Source organism: Scylla paramamosain, chromosome 7 (assembly GCF_035594125.1).
Source record: "Scylla paramamosain isolate STU-SP2022 chromosome 7, ASM3559412v1, whole genome shotgun sequence".
NCBI lineage: Eukaryota > Metazoa > Arthropoda > Malacostraca > Decapoda > Portunidae > Scylla > Scylla paramamosain.
In genome coordinates this window covers 23178116-23196094 of record NC_087157.1, presented here as the reverse complement: position 1 = coordinate 23196094, position 17979 = coordinate 23178116, and the positions used below count along the sequence as shown (strand labels likewise).

General features: G+C 38.1%; 1 protein-coding gene across 1 annotated transcript in view; it reads left to right on the top strand.

Annotated features, from left to right (window-relative positions):
- Positions 1-17979, top strand: part of LOC135101783 (intermembrane lipid transfer protein Vps13-like) — a 134332-nt gene that overhangs the window by 60476 nt on the left and 55877 nt on the right. The window contains exons 48-50 of the mRNA XM_064006077.1: positions 8947-9168; positions 9706-9771; positions 13198-13251. Of these exons, the coding sequence (XP_063862147.1) occupies positions 8947-9168; positions 9706-9771; positions 13198-13251 (342 nt within the window). The remainder of the gene's footprint in view (positions 1-8946; positions 9169-9705; positions 9772-13197; positions 13252-17979) is intronic.

The following is a 17979-nucleotide window of genomic DNA, read 5'->3' as shown; positions in this document are numbered from 1 at the left end:
TGCCCTCATAACAAATCCTCCTACTGTCCAGCAGCATGTTCTAGCCTCAAGCTGAGTATTGTCATTTACTGGCTCCTGGATGGCAGGCCTTGTCAGGACTTGAGAAGGGAGTAAAGTTCACTACATAACTAATTACTTAAATCCTCTGTTGCGGATCAGCATCAGTCAACAGTAGCATTTAACACAAGGTCACTAACAAGAGACACAACTACAAATGAGTGCCCACGAACACACAGGAGGGTCATTCACCACTCACTGTACAAGAACTCGGCCTGTATGTACACACAGCCGAGGAGTTACTTCCCTGGGTATGGAGTGTGTTATTCACAACCACACTTCCTGGCTGGCTGCTATGGAGACTCCTATACTATGTGAGTGGGCTGGGGCATATGGCCGGTAATGACTTACTTATCCCTTTAAAGTAACCGACCCAACTAATTCGTACCCCACCTCAGTCTCTGCCAGATATTAGTGCCCATCTCAATATGTCTTCTCCATCTAAGCACTGGATAGTGACTCACTGTGGGAAAGTGCCCCACACTCTCTCCCACTCTGCTACGAGGGTGGGGGTGTACAAGAGAGGAAGGATGGGGTGGTGACTTACATACACACATACACCCACATGCTTTTGAACCACTCTCTCTGCTCCCCGCACTGTTTTACTCGAACAAACCACTTTACTTCTGAAAATTCTAATGATCAAATTAGGGAGGCTAGATGAATACTGATTGCATTATTGTCAAGAGCAACTCTTCTACTAAATACTGGGTGAGACTCAGATTGAATGGATAAGGCGAAGTAAGGAAATTTTCATGGGGAATATGAGTGACTACGTGAATAAATATTATATATACTAGGAGCTTCAGGCTAGGTAGTTATGTGTCCAGGATGTGTCCAAGCCTTGTTCCCAACCTGTCTCTCTCCCCTTCCTCCATTATTCTCTTCTCATTCGTTCTTACATCTTTCTTTGTTTTATATCACGTTATCTCATTGCACACAACAACATCAAATGGGAAACACACACACACACACAAATATAGATGGTTTGGTATTGAGCCTATTGGGACCTAAAGACTACCTAAATAACAATAAAACAGACGTGATGATATTGGTAAAAGAGGATATTGTTGTTGAGGAAGTGGAATATGGTGATGGAATGGAAGAAACTTTGAGTGTTGTGATCAAATGAAGTGAAAAAAGGAAAGTTATTGTGACATACATACCACCACAAACTAATGCGTGGGAGACCAAGAGATATAAAATTATGCAACTAGAAACAAGAAATAGTATAGAGGAAATGATAAGGAAAAAATAACAAAGTGCTCTTACTAGGTGACTTCAACACTAAAGGAATTAACTGGGAGGAGATGGAAGTGAAAGAAAATGTTGGGTCATGGAACAAAGAACTTATGCATACCATGATGGTGAATACAATGAGACACTGAGTGAAAGAACCTACAAAATGCAGAGAAGAAGAACCATCACAGTTGGACTCAGTATTTATGAAAATCCCATAAGGTAGACCAAGTATACATTATCTAAGTCCATTGGGAAGAAGCAATCATGTGACAACAGAAATAGTACTACAGGAGGAAACTGTGTTGCACAGAAATTAACAATTTAGAAATGGGAGACAGAACTATGGTAAGGCAAACTTTGTAGAACTTCATAAATTTTATGGAAAAACTAACTGGAAAGAGCTATTTGAAGGTAAAGTAGTGCAAGAAAAATACGAGATATTTTTGAGCAAGTATAGAGAGGGGGTGCAACAGTTTGTGCCAAGTTATAAAGTAAAAATTGGGAAGCATGAATGGTATAATGCTAAGTGTGTAGAAGCAAAAAATAAAAAGGACAAGGCATGGAGGAAAATGATGAGAAAACCTAACACAAATACTAGGGAAGAAAACAGAAAAGCAAGGAATGAATATGGTATAATAAGAAGAGAAAAAGAAAAAAAATGTGAAAGTGACTTAGTAAGAAATGTATGTAAATGGAAAAATTAAACATAGGGATGGCAAACAAGTTAAGAAGAGAAGAAAGAATTTATGAAACTACTGAGGAGATGAGTGAACTAATGAATGAAAGTTTTCAATTTGTGTTTATAAAGGAAACTGGTTTTGTGGCACCAAAAGTGGTATCACAGAATGAGGGAATACAGGAGATACAAGTAGAGACAAGAAATCAAGAAACTGCTGGAAGAGCTGGATGTTAAAAAAGCTGTGGGACCAGATCAAGTAAATAGATGGATATTAAAAGAATGCAGAGAACAAATGGAGGAACCCATATGTGGTATATTCAACAGCTTGTTGAAAGAAGGAAAAGTACTAAGGTAATGTAAAAGAGCTAACATAGTCCCAATATACAAAGGGGGAAATAAAATAGAACCAATTATTATAGACTAGTGTTATTAACAAGTATTGTAAGCAAGCTTTGTGAAATAGTAAGTAAAGATAGATGGATGCAATATTTAGAAGATGAAAAGATAATTACAGAAAAGCAATTTGGATTCAGGAAAGGGAGATCCTGTGTCTCAAATCTACTGAGCTTTTATATGAGAGAAATAGATGGAGTGCAAGAGAGGGATGGATGGATTGATGCAATATACCTGGATCTCAAAAAAGCATTTGATAAAGTTCCCTGCTAAAGTCTTATGTAGATGTTAGAGAATGAAGGAGGACTAAAGGGAGCAACATTGAGATGGATGGATGATTATTTACAAGGGAGGGAAATGAGAACAGTAATCAGAGACACTAATTCAAGTTTGCACTAAGTGACAAGTAGGGTACCGCAAGGATCTGTGTTGGCACCTATTATATTTCAAATATATGTAAATGATATGATGGAGGATCTAAATAGTTATATAAACCTTTTTGCTGGTAATACAAAAAAAATTAAAATAAAGGATATAAATGACTGCAAGGAGTTACATAAGGATATTGACAAGATACATGTATGGTGCCAAAGATGGAAACTAAAATTTAATGCCAGAAAATGCCACGTGTTGGAAATAGGAAAAAGTAAAGAGACCTTCATGGAATTAAAATGGGAGGAGAAATAATAGTGAAAAGTAATGAAGAAAAGATTCAGACACATTATCACCTGAAAGACATAAAACTGAATATTTGGCTCTACATACAGCTTGTTAACAAACATTAGGATGTCATTTTACCATTTAGATAAAGAAATGATGAAGAAAATTATAACAAGCATGATACAACCTAAATTGGAATACACAACACTAGTTTGGGTACCATGTAGAAAAAAAGATATACGAAAACTGGAAAGAATAAAGAGGATAGTGGCAAAGATAGTACCAGAATTGAAAGACTTAAGCTATGAAGAAGGACTTGAAGAGATGGGATTACCAACACTGTAAGAGAAAAGAGAAAGAGGAGACCCGATAACAGTGTACAAATTAGTAAACAACATAGAAAGAATAGACAGAAATTACTTAGTACCACAGATGGAGGAGGGAGAGAGACATACGAGAGGGCATGGGAAGAAAACAAAGAAGAGTGGATGTTCAAGTGACATCAAGAAATACAGTTTCCTGTATCAAACTGTTGAAATCCAGAATGATTTGAAGGAAGAGGTGGTTGTGGTAAACAGTGTACACATGTTTAAAGAGAAACTGGATAAATATGTTTATGGAGACAAGACAAAATGAGCTTTAGCTCATGCCCTATACAATACAACTAGGTAAATACACACACACACACACACACACACACACACGCACACACACACACACACACACACACACACACACACACACACACACACACACACACACACACACACACACACACACACACACACACACACACACACACAAATGGGCAAGCCTCTTAATATGTAGCCCCAGTTCACATAGCAGCAAGTAGGTACAGGATGTAACCTGAGGGGTTGTGACCTTGCTGTCCCAGTGTGTGGTTTATAGGTGGTTTCAGTCCTACCCAAAGATCAGTCACTATGAGCTCTGAGCTCTTTCCGTAGGTAACGGCTGGCTGGGTGACCAGCAGACCACCATAGGTGAATCACACACACACACACCGGTGGCGGAGCTGACAGGACATGTTTTCTAGTGCTCTGCGTATAGAAGGAAGGAACAACACAAACTGCTCATGGTGGAACAAGATATTGTTATGAAGACCTAGTTCTATGAGTATAGTTATCCCGCTTCTTTAAAAGTTTGGTTTGGTTTGTTTACATTTTGGACAAATGTGGAAGAGGGTGGCATCCCAAGGGAAAGGGAATTCTTTGAAGGTTTTACTGGAGAAGAAAGAGAACTAAATTATAGACTGCATTGTAGAAAAATTTTGTATATGGAAGAAATGATGGACAAGTTATTGGAGAGAATAAAAACATTGGAGGCACACCAGAAGGACACAGGTAAGGAGTTGGTGACTATTATAGCAAAGTTGAAATGGAGGATTTTTTTTTTTTCTTCTTTTTTCTTTTTTTTTTTTATGTAGAAGGGACACTGGCCAAGGGCAACAAAAATCCAACAAAAAAAAATTGCCACAGAAATGCCAAAAGGGTCCAAAGCAGTAGTCAAAAAATTGAACGATAAGTGTATCGAAACCTCCCTCTTGAAGGAATTCAAGTCATAGGAAGATGGAAATACAGAAGCAGGCAGGGAGTTCCAGAGTTTACCAGAGAAAGGGATGAATGATTGAGAATACTGGTTAACTCTTGCATTAGAGAGGTGGACAGAATAGGGGTGAGAGAAAAAAGAAAGTGTTGTGCAGCAAGGCTGTGGGAGGAGGGGAGGCATGCAGTTAGCAAGATGAGAAGAGCAGTTAGCATGAAAATAGCGGTAGAAGACAGCTAGAGATGCAACATTGCAATGATCAGAGAGAGGCTGAAGACAGTCAGTTAGAGGAGAGGAGTTGATGAGATGAAAAGCTTTTGATTCCACCGTGTCTAGAAGAGCAGTATGAGTGGAACCCCCCAGACATGTGAAGTATACTCCATACATGGACGGATAAGACCCTTGTACAGAGTTAAAAGCTGGGGGGTGAGAAAAACTGGCGGAGACGTCTCAGAACGCCTAACTTCATAGAAGCAGTTTTAGCTAGAGATGAGATTTGAAGTTTCCAGTTCAGATTATAAGTAAAGGACAGACCGAGGATGTTCAGTGTAGAAGAGGGGGACAGTTGAGTGTCATTGAAGAAGAGGGGATAGTTGTCTGGAAGGTTGTGTTGAGTTGATAGATGGAGGAATTGAGTCTTTGAGGCATTGAACAATACCAAGTTTGCTCTGCCCCAGTCAGAAATTTTAGAAAGATCAGAAGTCAAGTGTTCTGTGGCTTCCCTGCATGAAATGTTTACTTCGTGAAGGGTTGGACATCTATGAAAAGACATGGAAAAGTGCAGGGTGGTATCATCAGCGTAGGAGTGGATAGGACAAGAAGGAAAAAATGGGATGAATTTATAAGGATATATAATTCTGCTGTGGAGAAATTTGTACCTAAAGGAGGAGCGAGATGTAGAAAGGGTAAAGAATGGTTCAATATAAAATGCAAAAAGGCTAGAAATTTAAGTTAAATGCTTGGAATAGATGGACCAAGAGGAAAACTGAGAGCAGATGGGATTAATATATTGATGCTAGAAACAAGTACATTGAGATAATAAGAATGGAGAGAAGAAACTATGAAAGAGATATAGTAGATAAGTTTATAAATAAACCCAAACTATTCTTTAGACATATTAATGAGAAGGTAAAGAAGGAAGGTGTATTAAGATTGAAAGTTGAAGGAAAAATCTATGAGGATGCACAGGACAAGGCAGAGGATATGAACAATAGTTTCAGATTGGTATTTACTGTGGAAGAGGAGTTTGATGCTGGAAGGGATAAGTTGGTGAGGAATATACTAATTACAGTCCCAGTTAATTATGAGGGAATTATCTGGATGATGGAAGAACTTGATGTAAATAAAGCAACTGGTCCAGATAGAGTATCAAACTGGATATTGAAGGAATGTAGAGAACAACTGGCTGATAAAATTCACAGTCTAGTGATGATATCACTATCACAGGGAAGAGTACCAAAAGATTGGAAGAGTAAATATTACACCAATATTCAAAGGAGGAAATAAGGAAAACCCACTAGATTATAGATCAGTGTCCATGACTAGTGTTGTAGGAAAACTGTGTGAAAGAACAATAAAGGAAAGATGGATGGAACATTTGGAAAGAGGTAAAGTTTTAGTAGATTGTCAATTTGGATTTAGAAGGGGAAGATCATGCTCCATGAACTTATTGTCCTTTTATTCAAGGGTAGTCGATATTGTGCAGGAGAGAGACGGATGGGTGGATGGTATCTACTTAGACTTGAAGAAAGCATTTGACAAAGTACCACACTGAAGATTGCTATGGAAGATAAAAAATTATAGAAAAATTGGAGGAAGACTTGGAGTTGATGGAAGATTATCTGGAAGATAGAGAGATGAGAACTGTAATACAAGACCAAAATTCATCTTGGCTGAAAGGAACTAGTGGTGTCCCACAGGAGTCAGTATTGGGACCAATAATGTTTGAAATGTAATATATGTGAATGACATAAATGAAGAAATTGATAGTTATATGAACTTATTTGTGGATGATGCTAAGCTGATGAGAAGGGTAGAAAATGTAAATGACTGTATGGTACTGCAAGATCAGTTAAATAAGATAAATAGATGGAATAAATCTTGGTAAATGGAATTCAATTTAAGTAAATGTAAAGTAATGGAGTTTGGTAAGAGTAAGAAAAGAATACAATATCATTATGAGATGGATGGTGTGAAGTTACAGAAATCAAAAGAGGAAGTGGATTTGGGAGTAACAGTTACTGAAAATTTGACTCCGGACAGACACATTGATAAAATTACTGGAGAGACGATGAATTTGTTAAAAAGAGTAAAAATGGTATTCTCATATTTGGATGAAGGAATTATAAAAAAGCTGTTGATTTTCTTGATAAGACCAAGATTGGAATATGTGGCAGTGGTGTGGTCTCATCATACAAAGAGGAATATTGTAAAATTAGAAAGAGTACAAAGAGCAGTCATTAAGATGATTCTGGAGTTGAGCAAGTCAACCTATGAAGAGAGATAAAAATGTTGGAAATTCCTAGCCTTGAAAATAGGAGAGAGAGAGGAGATTTAATAAACATCTATAGAATGATAAATGGTATAGAAAATGTGGACAAAAAATGTTTCATAATTTTAGACACATAGAGTACAAGGTGACACAGTAAGAAGCTGAAGAAAGTTAACTGTAGAAGAGACATCAAGAAGTATAGAACAAATGGAATGAACTCAGTGAAGACGTTGTCAGTGCTGTAACTGTCCATGCTTTTTAAGACCAAACTTGATAGATATAGAGATGGGATACTATGAGATTAATCCTCTCTCATAAACCACAACGAGGTAAATACACAGACATCAGGAAACTTGAAGGGATTCAAAGATCAGCAACAAAATTGTATATATATATATATATATATATATATATATATATATATATATATATATATATATATATATATATATATATATATATATATATATATATATATATATATATATATATATATATATATATATATATATATATATATAATATTGTATATATATATGTTATATGAAGAGAAGCTGTCAAAATTGGAATTATCAAATGAAACAAAGGGAAAGAGGAGACTTGATAGCAATTTATTGAATCATGAAGAATATGGAGATGCTGGATAGAGAAAACCTAATAAAATAGGACACGAGAGATATAAAAGGACATGGAAGGAAGATAAAAAAAAAGATAGTTACAGAAAGAATGTGAAAAACGAACATTTTCCCCATAGAGCAGTAGATGTATGGAATGGAGTGGATGGAAAATAGTGTATGCAAGACATGAATTTTAGGCCATGTTAGATACCATGAGATAGGAAGGCAGGACAGTATGAGCATAGTTCCCCTCCCATACATTACAACTAGGTAAATATAACTATGGTCTGACCATTTTGAATTGAGCATTTAGGCATTGTCCTTTCCTGGGATTTCCCAGCTTGCAGCACTACAACACCTCATGTCAGATACTTCCTACCTCAAAATTAAATAGTGTAGTATATATACAATGTGATGCTCTAAAAAAGGCAAGTTAGTGTGATATATGTTTTTTTTTTAATGATACTTGCATTGCTTTTTTGCAAACACCACAATACTTGGCAATGTTTCCTCCAGGTGTTGTCATGTCTCCATGGCTGACCAAGTGAGGTTACATGGTCAGAGTGACCATGTTAATGCATAGTCACTTCTCACACTACCAGCCAGGATGGAAGCTTCCTCTTTCACTTGATCTTGTAAGAAAAGGCTAATAAGGGGTCATTACATGACCCCTCAAGAGCTGTTGCCCGAACAGCAAAAGCCACCAACGTGCCTTGATGTTTATCTCAATGGTGGTGTGGAAAAAGTTGTAACTAAAGAATAAAAATATAACATCATAGTTTAAGAGAAATATCATATCTTAAAGGAAATTTATCACATTTAAACAAAATTCAAAATGGAGAGAGAGAGAGAGAGAGAGAGAGAGAGAGAGAGAGAGAGAGAGGGGACATCTTGACTGACTGGCAGGCAGATTTTTCTCAAATTCTAATGGTTCATAGGCAAGTATAGATCTCTGATAGAAATAAATTTGCATGAAATGTAGAATGTATATCCAAAGAGAGAGAGAAAAAGAGAGAGAGAGAGAGAGAGAGAGAGAGGTGGTGTGTAGGGAGCGAGGTTATCAGCAACACATAGGCTCTAATCTGATAATTGGCCCATTACAAGGTTTGACAGCACCACAAGCCAGGGAATTCTCAGAAAGGACAATGCTTAAATCCTCAATTCAAAATGGTCAGACCATAGGTACATAAATACAAAGAAAAAAAATGGTTATCAAATGGTTATCCTCCTCATTCACTACACAGCTGATGGATTACCTGTCTCGTGACTGGATATGTGGCAAGCCCTTGGAGAGCAGTCCCCCTGAGCTCAGTGTGTGGACATTCAAGTCTCGGGGAGACATAATGGGTGGCCCCCTGGACCTGGATCTGGGAATGCTAGCGGTCAAGAACAAACAAATGCTGTCTCTTAGTCTTTACTGTCCTTTCTGGATGATAAACAAGACAGGACTCATGCTCACATACAGGGTAAGTTGATACTACCTCCTTTTCTCAAAATCACAATTACTAAGTGTAAGAATCTTGATGATTTAGCTTTGCAGAAGAACATAGATTTAACACAAGAAAATCCAAGGAAATTCACTTAGAATAACTTTTCACAAAATTAGTGTTGTTTCAGTGGAATAGTTTTTGGTACTTGAGAGAAAATTAGAAGCTTGCCAGGCAGCCTGACAAGAAACATTAGGTGCTAAACTTGAAGCAGTACTTTACACAGCTTAAAAAATATGACCAACATGTAAAAAGATCTATTCATTATGAATGACTCATTTTTCATCTCTATCACTGTCTTATTGTAGGTTAATATATTGTGAGGAATTATTACTAGACAGAATGTCCTCATAACTGCATAGGTAAAGTCTAGAATCTTTCTTGTTACAAATTCCTTTTCAGATTATTTCAGAACCTTCACTTTGTCTGTAGCTTCTTTCCCTTAAGAAATTTATATGAAAGAATCATGTTATGAGTTATTTCTTAAAATAACACCTTCTTTGCTATGAATGACAGAAGTCTCGTAAAGTTGAGAGATCATCCTCAACATCATCTTCAGACTCCCAGAGTAGTCCCGTCAAGGTACCTTGTTCACTGTATACATGTTAGTTTTATTTAGAATTCTCTGTTACTTAGCAAGAGATTGCATGCCTTCTTTAGAACATTTTCTTTGTTGCTTATTGTTTTATTCTGTGAACAAAAGCATATGCAAAGAAACTTCTTAGTACACTTAGTACACTCGTGTTGCACACATAAGATCATTTTTGGTTATTTTATGATGAGTCATGAGTAAGGAAGCCAAGGTAGGTTGATCTGTAAGTTACACTCATTCTTCCCTGCACCACAAAGGTGTTCACAAAATACATCTTAATACTGAGGTGCTTTGTTATAGAGATAAAGTAATATTCCACATCACATGATGGGCAGTAATTATACTATCTTTGCTCCACTTACATTCACCCCCATGTGTAAAGTAAGTTCAATCTCAGATGTTGAAGAAAGCATGAAAATTTCAGTTACAGCTTATAAAATAGGCATTTTATGAAGTGTAAATTCACAAAGTAAGCTATACCCTATTTATTCTATGATATTCAGATTGTAATTATTCAACTGCCTTTTCAGACACAGTGGTCAGGTCATTCCTTCCTTGCAACTTGCATTTTTTTTTTTTTTTTTTTTTTTTTTTGATACTCTGAATCTTTATCAGTCAAGGGATACTGTAGTGTAAGGCTCATTTAAGGTTGCCTCAAATCCACTCAGGCTACGCAATCCTTTAAGCTGAATCAATAACATTTGTGCATCATGTTTGCCACTAACTAAAAGTTTTATTTGCCTCTCAACACTTGGTTCTATGCAGTCAATTCTCTGGGTTTCACCGCAATATACTAGCTCCACATTGATGTAAATTGGTTAAACTAACAGCGAACTATAGTTGTCCAAACCTTTATAAAGAGAGATGTCTGTGTCCTTGCCTTGTGCTCTCAGTTGCAGATTTGAATGAGAAACCCAAGAAATTGATCAGTGTATTTCAAAGAAGGGAATAGTTTTTAGCAAATACAGCCTAACAAGTAATGTGTTGGGGCCTGGACTGACCGGAAACTATCATGTAACTTGGGTGCTCTTTCAAGTGTTCATTTCCATCCACTCATATTTACAGCCTCTCTCAGCTTCCTCCTGATCAGTTTCTCAGTGGTTTAAAACCAAACTTATTACCATATCTAAAAAAAAACATGTTGTATCAACAGTTGTCCCATACAGGATGAGGCAAGCACACACCTAATAAAGCTTGGGAATCAAGACCAGTTGTTCTTTTTAGTTTCATGTAATAATGGTTGAACTTAGACTCCCAGTCTGGCATTTTATTGTTATTGGTTTGAGTTCTTGTCTGTTCATATGATTGCCACCCTGCCCCTCATGACTCAGCTTTTCATATATATGTGAACAGTTTATTAGAGCATGATGGAACCTTTGGTTTATTGTTATCTATGATTGTAGGATTTTGAAAGTCTTTTACTGTCTTAACCCCTTCACTACAATGATGCTCTAGGTGCATCATTACTCACCCATATAACTATCCAGTGACACACCAGGTGTGTCACCCATGTGTTTTATAAAACAGAGAGTTTGAAATCCTATTTTCTGATGCAGGCAGAGAGGGGTGACTTTCATATGCCTCAATCACCCAAATCTCTGGTTTCATCCCTTCCACTTGTTAAAACAATGAATAGCTTCAGTATCACCCATATGGCAACTCCCTATTCTGGCAGCAGGGGTGAGTTTTTGAAGCTGATGTGAGTTTTTCTGTCATCCTTACATTATGGATTATCTTTCTGATAGTAGTGGGGATGATTATATCCCAGACATAAATGATAGTGATTATGATGATTCCTGTAGTGATGATGAGGCTGATGGCCCTGAAGTTGAGATGAGGGAGGTTGAGGAAGGTTGGAGGTTGATATCAGATGTGTTTTCTGACAAGCATCCTGATTTACCACCACAGTTTCTTGCTCAGTTCTCTGAACTGAATCCTGCTTTTAGAGTCTCATCACTTGTACCTTTCTCTGATGCCTTCAAACTTCTCTCTGATCATGCGATAGTTGGTAAGTTATGTGAATGAGCCTGGTTTTTTGCTGAACATCCCAAGAAAAATGGTCATATGAACAAAATTGTTTGACACCCTGTTACACATGATGACATATAAACTTTTCGTGCTCATAATTAGTTATGAAATAAATGGATAACCAAAACAGGCAAAATAATCCTTAAAATATACAAAGGATGTAAAATGGCAATTGCACACTGTGGTGAGGGGCAGTGGCCTGGCTTTCGTACTGCTGGGCCCAAACCACATACTTGGTAGTGAAGGGGTTAAAAGATATAAGAAATATTTAAAGGATGAAAAAAACCTGCTGTATAGGCAGCTATGTAATGAACAGTCCAGTAAGAAATAACAAGTTTCTTATTCTTTGAAGGATCACAACATAAACTCTTTTCACTTAATGGATTTCTCCCTTGTTTTAAATCATCCATGTCTCAGAGCACATCTTTTGACAAGAAGTTTGTGGCTTCACTCAACCTCTTGACTTTAAGTTTGTAAAGCAAAAGTTATACACCTGGTTAGTGGAGATTAATGTGATTCATGTGTTTAGTCTTGTGAACAGTTGTGAATGTGTTTTAACACTCACTCCATTAACTTTGTACTATAATGCATGATGGAGTTAAGCAAGAACAATGAATGAGAGAGAGAGAGAGAGAGAGAGAGAGAGAGAGAGAGAGAGAGAGAATGTTAATAATAATGTCAATGGGGCACATTTATAGACAGAAGATTAAATGCAAACTAAGTAGAAACAATAACTTCACCTTTAGAGATATTATACAAAAGTGAAGTAAGAGAAATAAAAGTATTGATTAGAGAACAATCTAACTGGAGAGAAAATTAAGAAAATTATGAAAGTTATGATGCACATCCTCCTTGTATTTGGAGAGCTGTCTTCACTCAGTGATAGTTAAAACTGATATAGAAAAATACACTTTTTTCAGCTAGTATATACTTATCATCTGCTCTTTAGCCCATGTGACTATCTGGAGACAATTTGGCCAGTTGTTAACAGAGTTGTGCAAGGCTCATTCCCTTGGTCCACTTTATTTTAAGGATAATTCTATTTCATTATTTATCCAGCTGTTTGCGGTGGAATTTAGAGTATGGGTTGTTGGTTGGCCATTCAAAAATATCAATACCATTTTAAGCAAAAGATTTGCCAAAATACCAAGCAATAGCCACTTTCAGGTGTGAGAGCAGAGACAGCACTGGCAGCATTTGTCAGTTTACACAACTGCCAGACAAACAATGAACCATTTGCCTTCATCTGTGTTGGACAGCTTCAAGTGGGTTATTTCATAGTCTCATAATAGAAAGGGCTCAGTATCATCTGTAGACAGTGTAACATATGTGCATAAGGAGGAGTTATTTTTTTTGTGGTCATGTTTTTTAAATACATTTTTTTACAGCGTTGGGCATCAACACTTTCTGTAAACTCCCTGTCACCCAGCACTGGTGGGCTGGTGAGTGACAGTGTGGTTTTCCAACTAACCTCTCCTCCATCACACAATACTGAGTGTGTGACTGTTTTCAGGTTTTGATCACATAAACCCAAAGGTTTTCATGCACGTGTTATAACTTTGAACCAAATCTAAACCTTAAAACAAAATACCTAAACAAATTTTATGTGATGGGAATTGGTTACATCATTGTTCATTGCTTCTGTCATAAAAGCATTATCATCATCATCATCATCATCATCATCATCATCATCATCATCATCATCATGGGTTCTGACACAGGAAGAAAGAGTAAGGGTTAAAAACATTTATCCCATTTTTTTCAAAAGTAAGATTCTTCAGTCTTGAAACCAAACTCTGTACCTTCCCAAAGAGGAAAGAAAACATGGGAAAATTATTTTCAGATCAATCTAGAGTTATTAACACTGGAGTGAGAGTGAAAATAAGCATAGATAATATTAAATTAAAGGTGGAATGCACTCCAGTCGCAGATGGCGCAATCATTCTTGATTGAGTAGAATTTGACCAAGCCTCATTCCATTTTTTTTTTTTTTTATGTAGGAAGGGCACTGGCCAAGGGCAACAAAAATCTAATAAAAAAAATGCCCACTGAAATGCCAGTCCCAAAAAAGGGTTAAAGCAGTGGTCAAAAATTGGTGGATAAGTGTCTTGAAACCTCCCTCTTGAAGGAATTCAAGTCATAGGAAGGTGGAAATACAGAAGCAGGCAGGGAGTTCCAGAGTTTACCAGAGAAAGGGATGAATGATTGAGAATACTGGTTGGTTAACTCTTGCGTTAGAGAGGTGGACAGAATAGGGGTGAGAGAAAGAAGAAAGTCTTGTGCAGCGAGGCCGCGGAAGGAGGGGAAGCATGCAGTTAGCAAGATCAGAAGAGCAGTTAGCATGAAAATAGCGGTAGAAGACAGCTAGATATGCAACATTGTGGCGGTGAGAGAGAGGCTGAAGACAGTCAGTTAGAGGAGAGGAGTTGATGAGATGAAAAGCTTTTGATTCCACCCTGTCTAGAAGAGCAGTATGAGTGGAAACCCCCCAGACATGTGAAGCATACTCCATACATGGACGGATAAAGCCCTTGTACAGAGTTAGCAGCTGGGGGGGTGAGAAAAACTGGCGGAGACGTCTCAGAACACCTAACTTCATAGAAGCTGTTTTAGCTAGAGATGAGATGTGAAGTTTCCAGTTCAGATTATAAGTAAAGGACAGACCGAGGATGTTCAGTGTAGAAGAGGGAGACAGTTGAGTGTCATTGAAGAAGAGGGGATAGTTGTCTGGAAGGTTGTGTCGAGTTGATAGATGGAGGAATTGAGTTTTTGAGGCATTGAACAATACCAAGTTTGCTCTGCCCCAATCAGAAATTTTAGAAAGATCAGAAGTCAGGCGTTCTGTGGCTCCCCTGCGTGATATGTTTACCTCCTGAAGTGTTGGACGTCTATGAAAAAGACGTGGAAAAGTGCAGGGTGGTATCATCAGCATAGGAGTGGATAGGACAAGAAGTTTGGTTTAGAAGATCATTAATGAATAATAAGAAGAGAGTGGGTGGCAGGACAGAACCCTGAGGAACACCACTGTTAATAGATTTAGGAGAAGAACAGTGACCGTCTACCACAGCAGCAATAGAACGGTCAGATAGGAAACTTGAGATGAGGTTACAGAGAGAAGGATAGAAACCGTAGGAGGGTAGTTTGGAAACCAAAGCTTTGTGCCAGACTCTATCAAAGGCTTTTGATATGTCCAAGGCAACAGCAAAAGTTTCACCAAAATCTCTAAAAGAGGATGACCAAGACTCAGTAAGAAAAGCCAGAAGATCACCAGTAGAGCGGCCTCGACGGAACCCATACTGGCGATCAGATAGAAGGTTGTGAAGTGATAGATGTTTAAGAATCTTCCTGTTGAGGATAGATTCAAAAACTTTAGATAAGCAGGAAATTAAAGCAATAGGACGGTAGTTTGAGGGATTAGAGCGGTCACCCTTTTTAGGAACAGGTTGAATGTAGGCAAACTTCTAGCAAGAAGGAAAGGTAGATGTTGACAGACAGAGCTGAAAGAGTTTGACTAGGCAAGGTGGAAGCACGGAGGCACAGTTTTGGAGAACAATAGGAGGGACCCCATCAGGTCCATAAGCCTTCCGAGGGTTTAGGCCAGCGAGGGCATGGAAAACATCATTGCGAAGAATTTTAATATGTGGCATGAAGTAGTCAGAGAGTGGAGGAGAGGGAGGAACAAGCCCAGAATCGTCCAAGGTAGAGTTTTTAGCAAAGGTTTGAGTAAAGAGTTCAGCTTTAGAAATAGATGTGATAGCAGTGGTGCCATCTGGTTGAAGTAGAGGAGGGAAAGAAGAAGAAGCAAAGTTATTGGAGATATTTTTGGCTAGATGCCAGAAATCACGAGGGGAGTTAGATCTTGAAAGGTTTTGACATTTTCTGTTAATGAAGGAGTTTTTGGCTAGTTGGAGAACAGACTTGGCATGGTTCTGGGCAGAAATATAAAGTGCATGAGATTCTGGTGATGGAAGACTTAAGTACCTTTTGTGGGCCACCTCTCTATCATGTATAGCATGAGAACAAACAAGCTGTGTTAAACCAAGGTTTAGAAGGTTTAGGACGAGAAAAAGAGTGAGGAATGTACGCCTCCATGCCAGACACTCACCTCTGTTATGCGCTCAGCACACAAAGACGGGTCTCTGACACGGAAGCAGTAGTCATTCCAAGGAAAATCAGCAAAATACCTCCTCAGGTCCCCCCAACTAGCAGAGGCAAAATGCCAGAGGCACCTTCGCTTAGGGGGATCCTGAGGAGGGATTGGAGTGATAGGACAAGATAAAGATATGAGATTGTGATCGGAGGAGCCCAACAGAGAAGAAAGGGTGACAGCATAAGCAGAAGGATTAGAGGTCAGGAAAAGGTCAAGAATGTTGGGCGTATCTCCAAGACGGTCAGGAATGCGAGTAGGGTGTTGCACCAATTGCTCTAGGTCATGGAGGATAGCAAAGTTGTAGGCTAGTTCACCAGGATGGTCAGTGAAGGGAGAGGAAAGCCAAAGCTGGTGGTGAACATTGAAGTCTCCAAGAATGGAGATCTCTGCAAAAGGGAAGAGGGTCAGAATGTGCTCCACTTTGGAAGTTAAGTAGTCAAAGAATTTCTTATAGTCAGAGGAGTTAGGAGAGAGGTATACAGCACAGATAAATTTAATATGAGAATGACTCTGTAGTCGTAGCTAGATGGTGGAAAACTCGGAAGATTCAAGAGCGTGGGCACGAGAGCAGGTTAAGTCATTGCGCACATAAACGCAGCATCCAGCTTTGGATCGAAAATGAGGATAGAGAAAGTAGGAGGGAACAGAAAAGGGGCTACTGTCAGTTACCTCAGACACCTGAGTTTCAGTGAGGAAAAGAAGATGAGGTTTAGAAGAGGAGAGGTGGTGTTCTACAGATTGAAAATTAGATCTTAGACTGCGAATGTTGCAAAAGTTAATGAAGAAAAAGTTGAGGGGGGCGTCAAGACACTTAGGGTCGTCGACAGAAAGGCAGTCCGACCTGGGGACATTTATGGTCCCCTCCCCAGATGGGGACTCCAAGGCTGGTGTAGGAGTCGCCATGATTTTAAAATTTTTGAGTGAGGGGTGTGTGTGTTATTAGGTGCTTGTAGTTTTGTGTGGAGGAAGAGAGTTGTCTTTAGAGGGCAGGCTGTGACTGCCCCCTTGTGTTGTGAGACACAAAGGGAAACGTTCAGTGAGGTCACAGCTGGGTTTAATGATAAGTTCACAGCACCCCCTGAACAGTGCTTTAGACCTCACTGGGAGTAATTATCATTTCGGCAGGTGTCTACTGCCTCCTCCAGAATCTTGGTTCATGTATGCAGGAGTTTCCCCATCTTGAATTGCATCTGAATAGGTTTTCATGTGTTTGACAATGGATGTTTAATAAAGCTTACTATTATGGGTAAACAACTAATTATTCTGGATAATTTTAAAAAGGCAGTTTGAGTAACCAATATTCATTAAATTCAGCACTTTGTAACAATTTCCAGCACCTTTTTATTTTATTACTGTGAGCTTGGCTTGTTTTGTTTGGTTACCGTCCGGGAATTTAATGAGCACTGCATTATTTATTTTATTTGGATGCCAGCACTGTGATGTGTTTATTGTGAATTGCAGAATCATGTGACCAGCTACCTTAGAACCTTGGACATTAGTTTGAACTGCAGCTTTTGATTCATGTCTTCTTATTAGAAATCAAAGCTTAAGTAGTATAGCTAAATTTTATATCAGGGAGATAGGATCATCAATGTAAGCATGTTAGTATGTATGTACAAGTATTTAATTATTGGTATGATCTGGAAGTAAATATATCTGCTCTTCTTAGATATTTAGAATACATAAAAAAAAGTTACATCAACCTTAATGCAGCATCAAAAGTTGAGCAATGTAGGAGGGTAAATAAAGATAAAAATAAATTTGTTTAGGGAAATAACATTCTTTACAGTTTTTAGGTAATACTATATAAGTTATGTATTTTACAAGAGTTTTGCTACTTATGTGCACCCCCCCCAAGGCTTCCTTTCTTTGTATCTCTTGTCTTCCACTCTTGAGTAGAACTTGGAGCAATACAGTCTACTATACTACTAAATTACTAAACTTGTACACTGATACATTTGTTGTTGTTGTTCCAACACTAAATATGATATGGTATCATTATTTTATGGAACCAAATTTT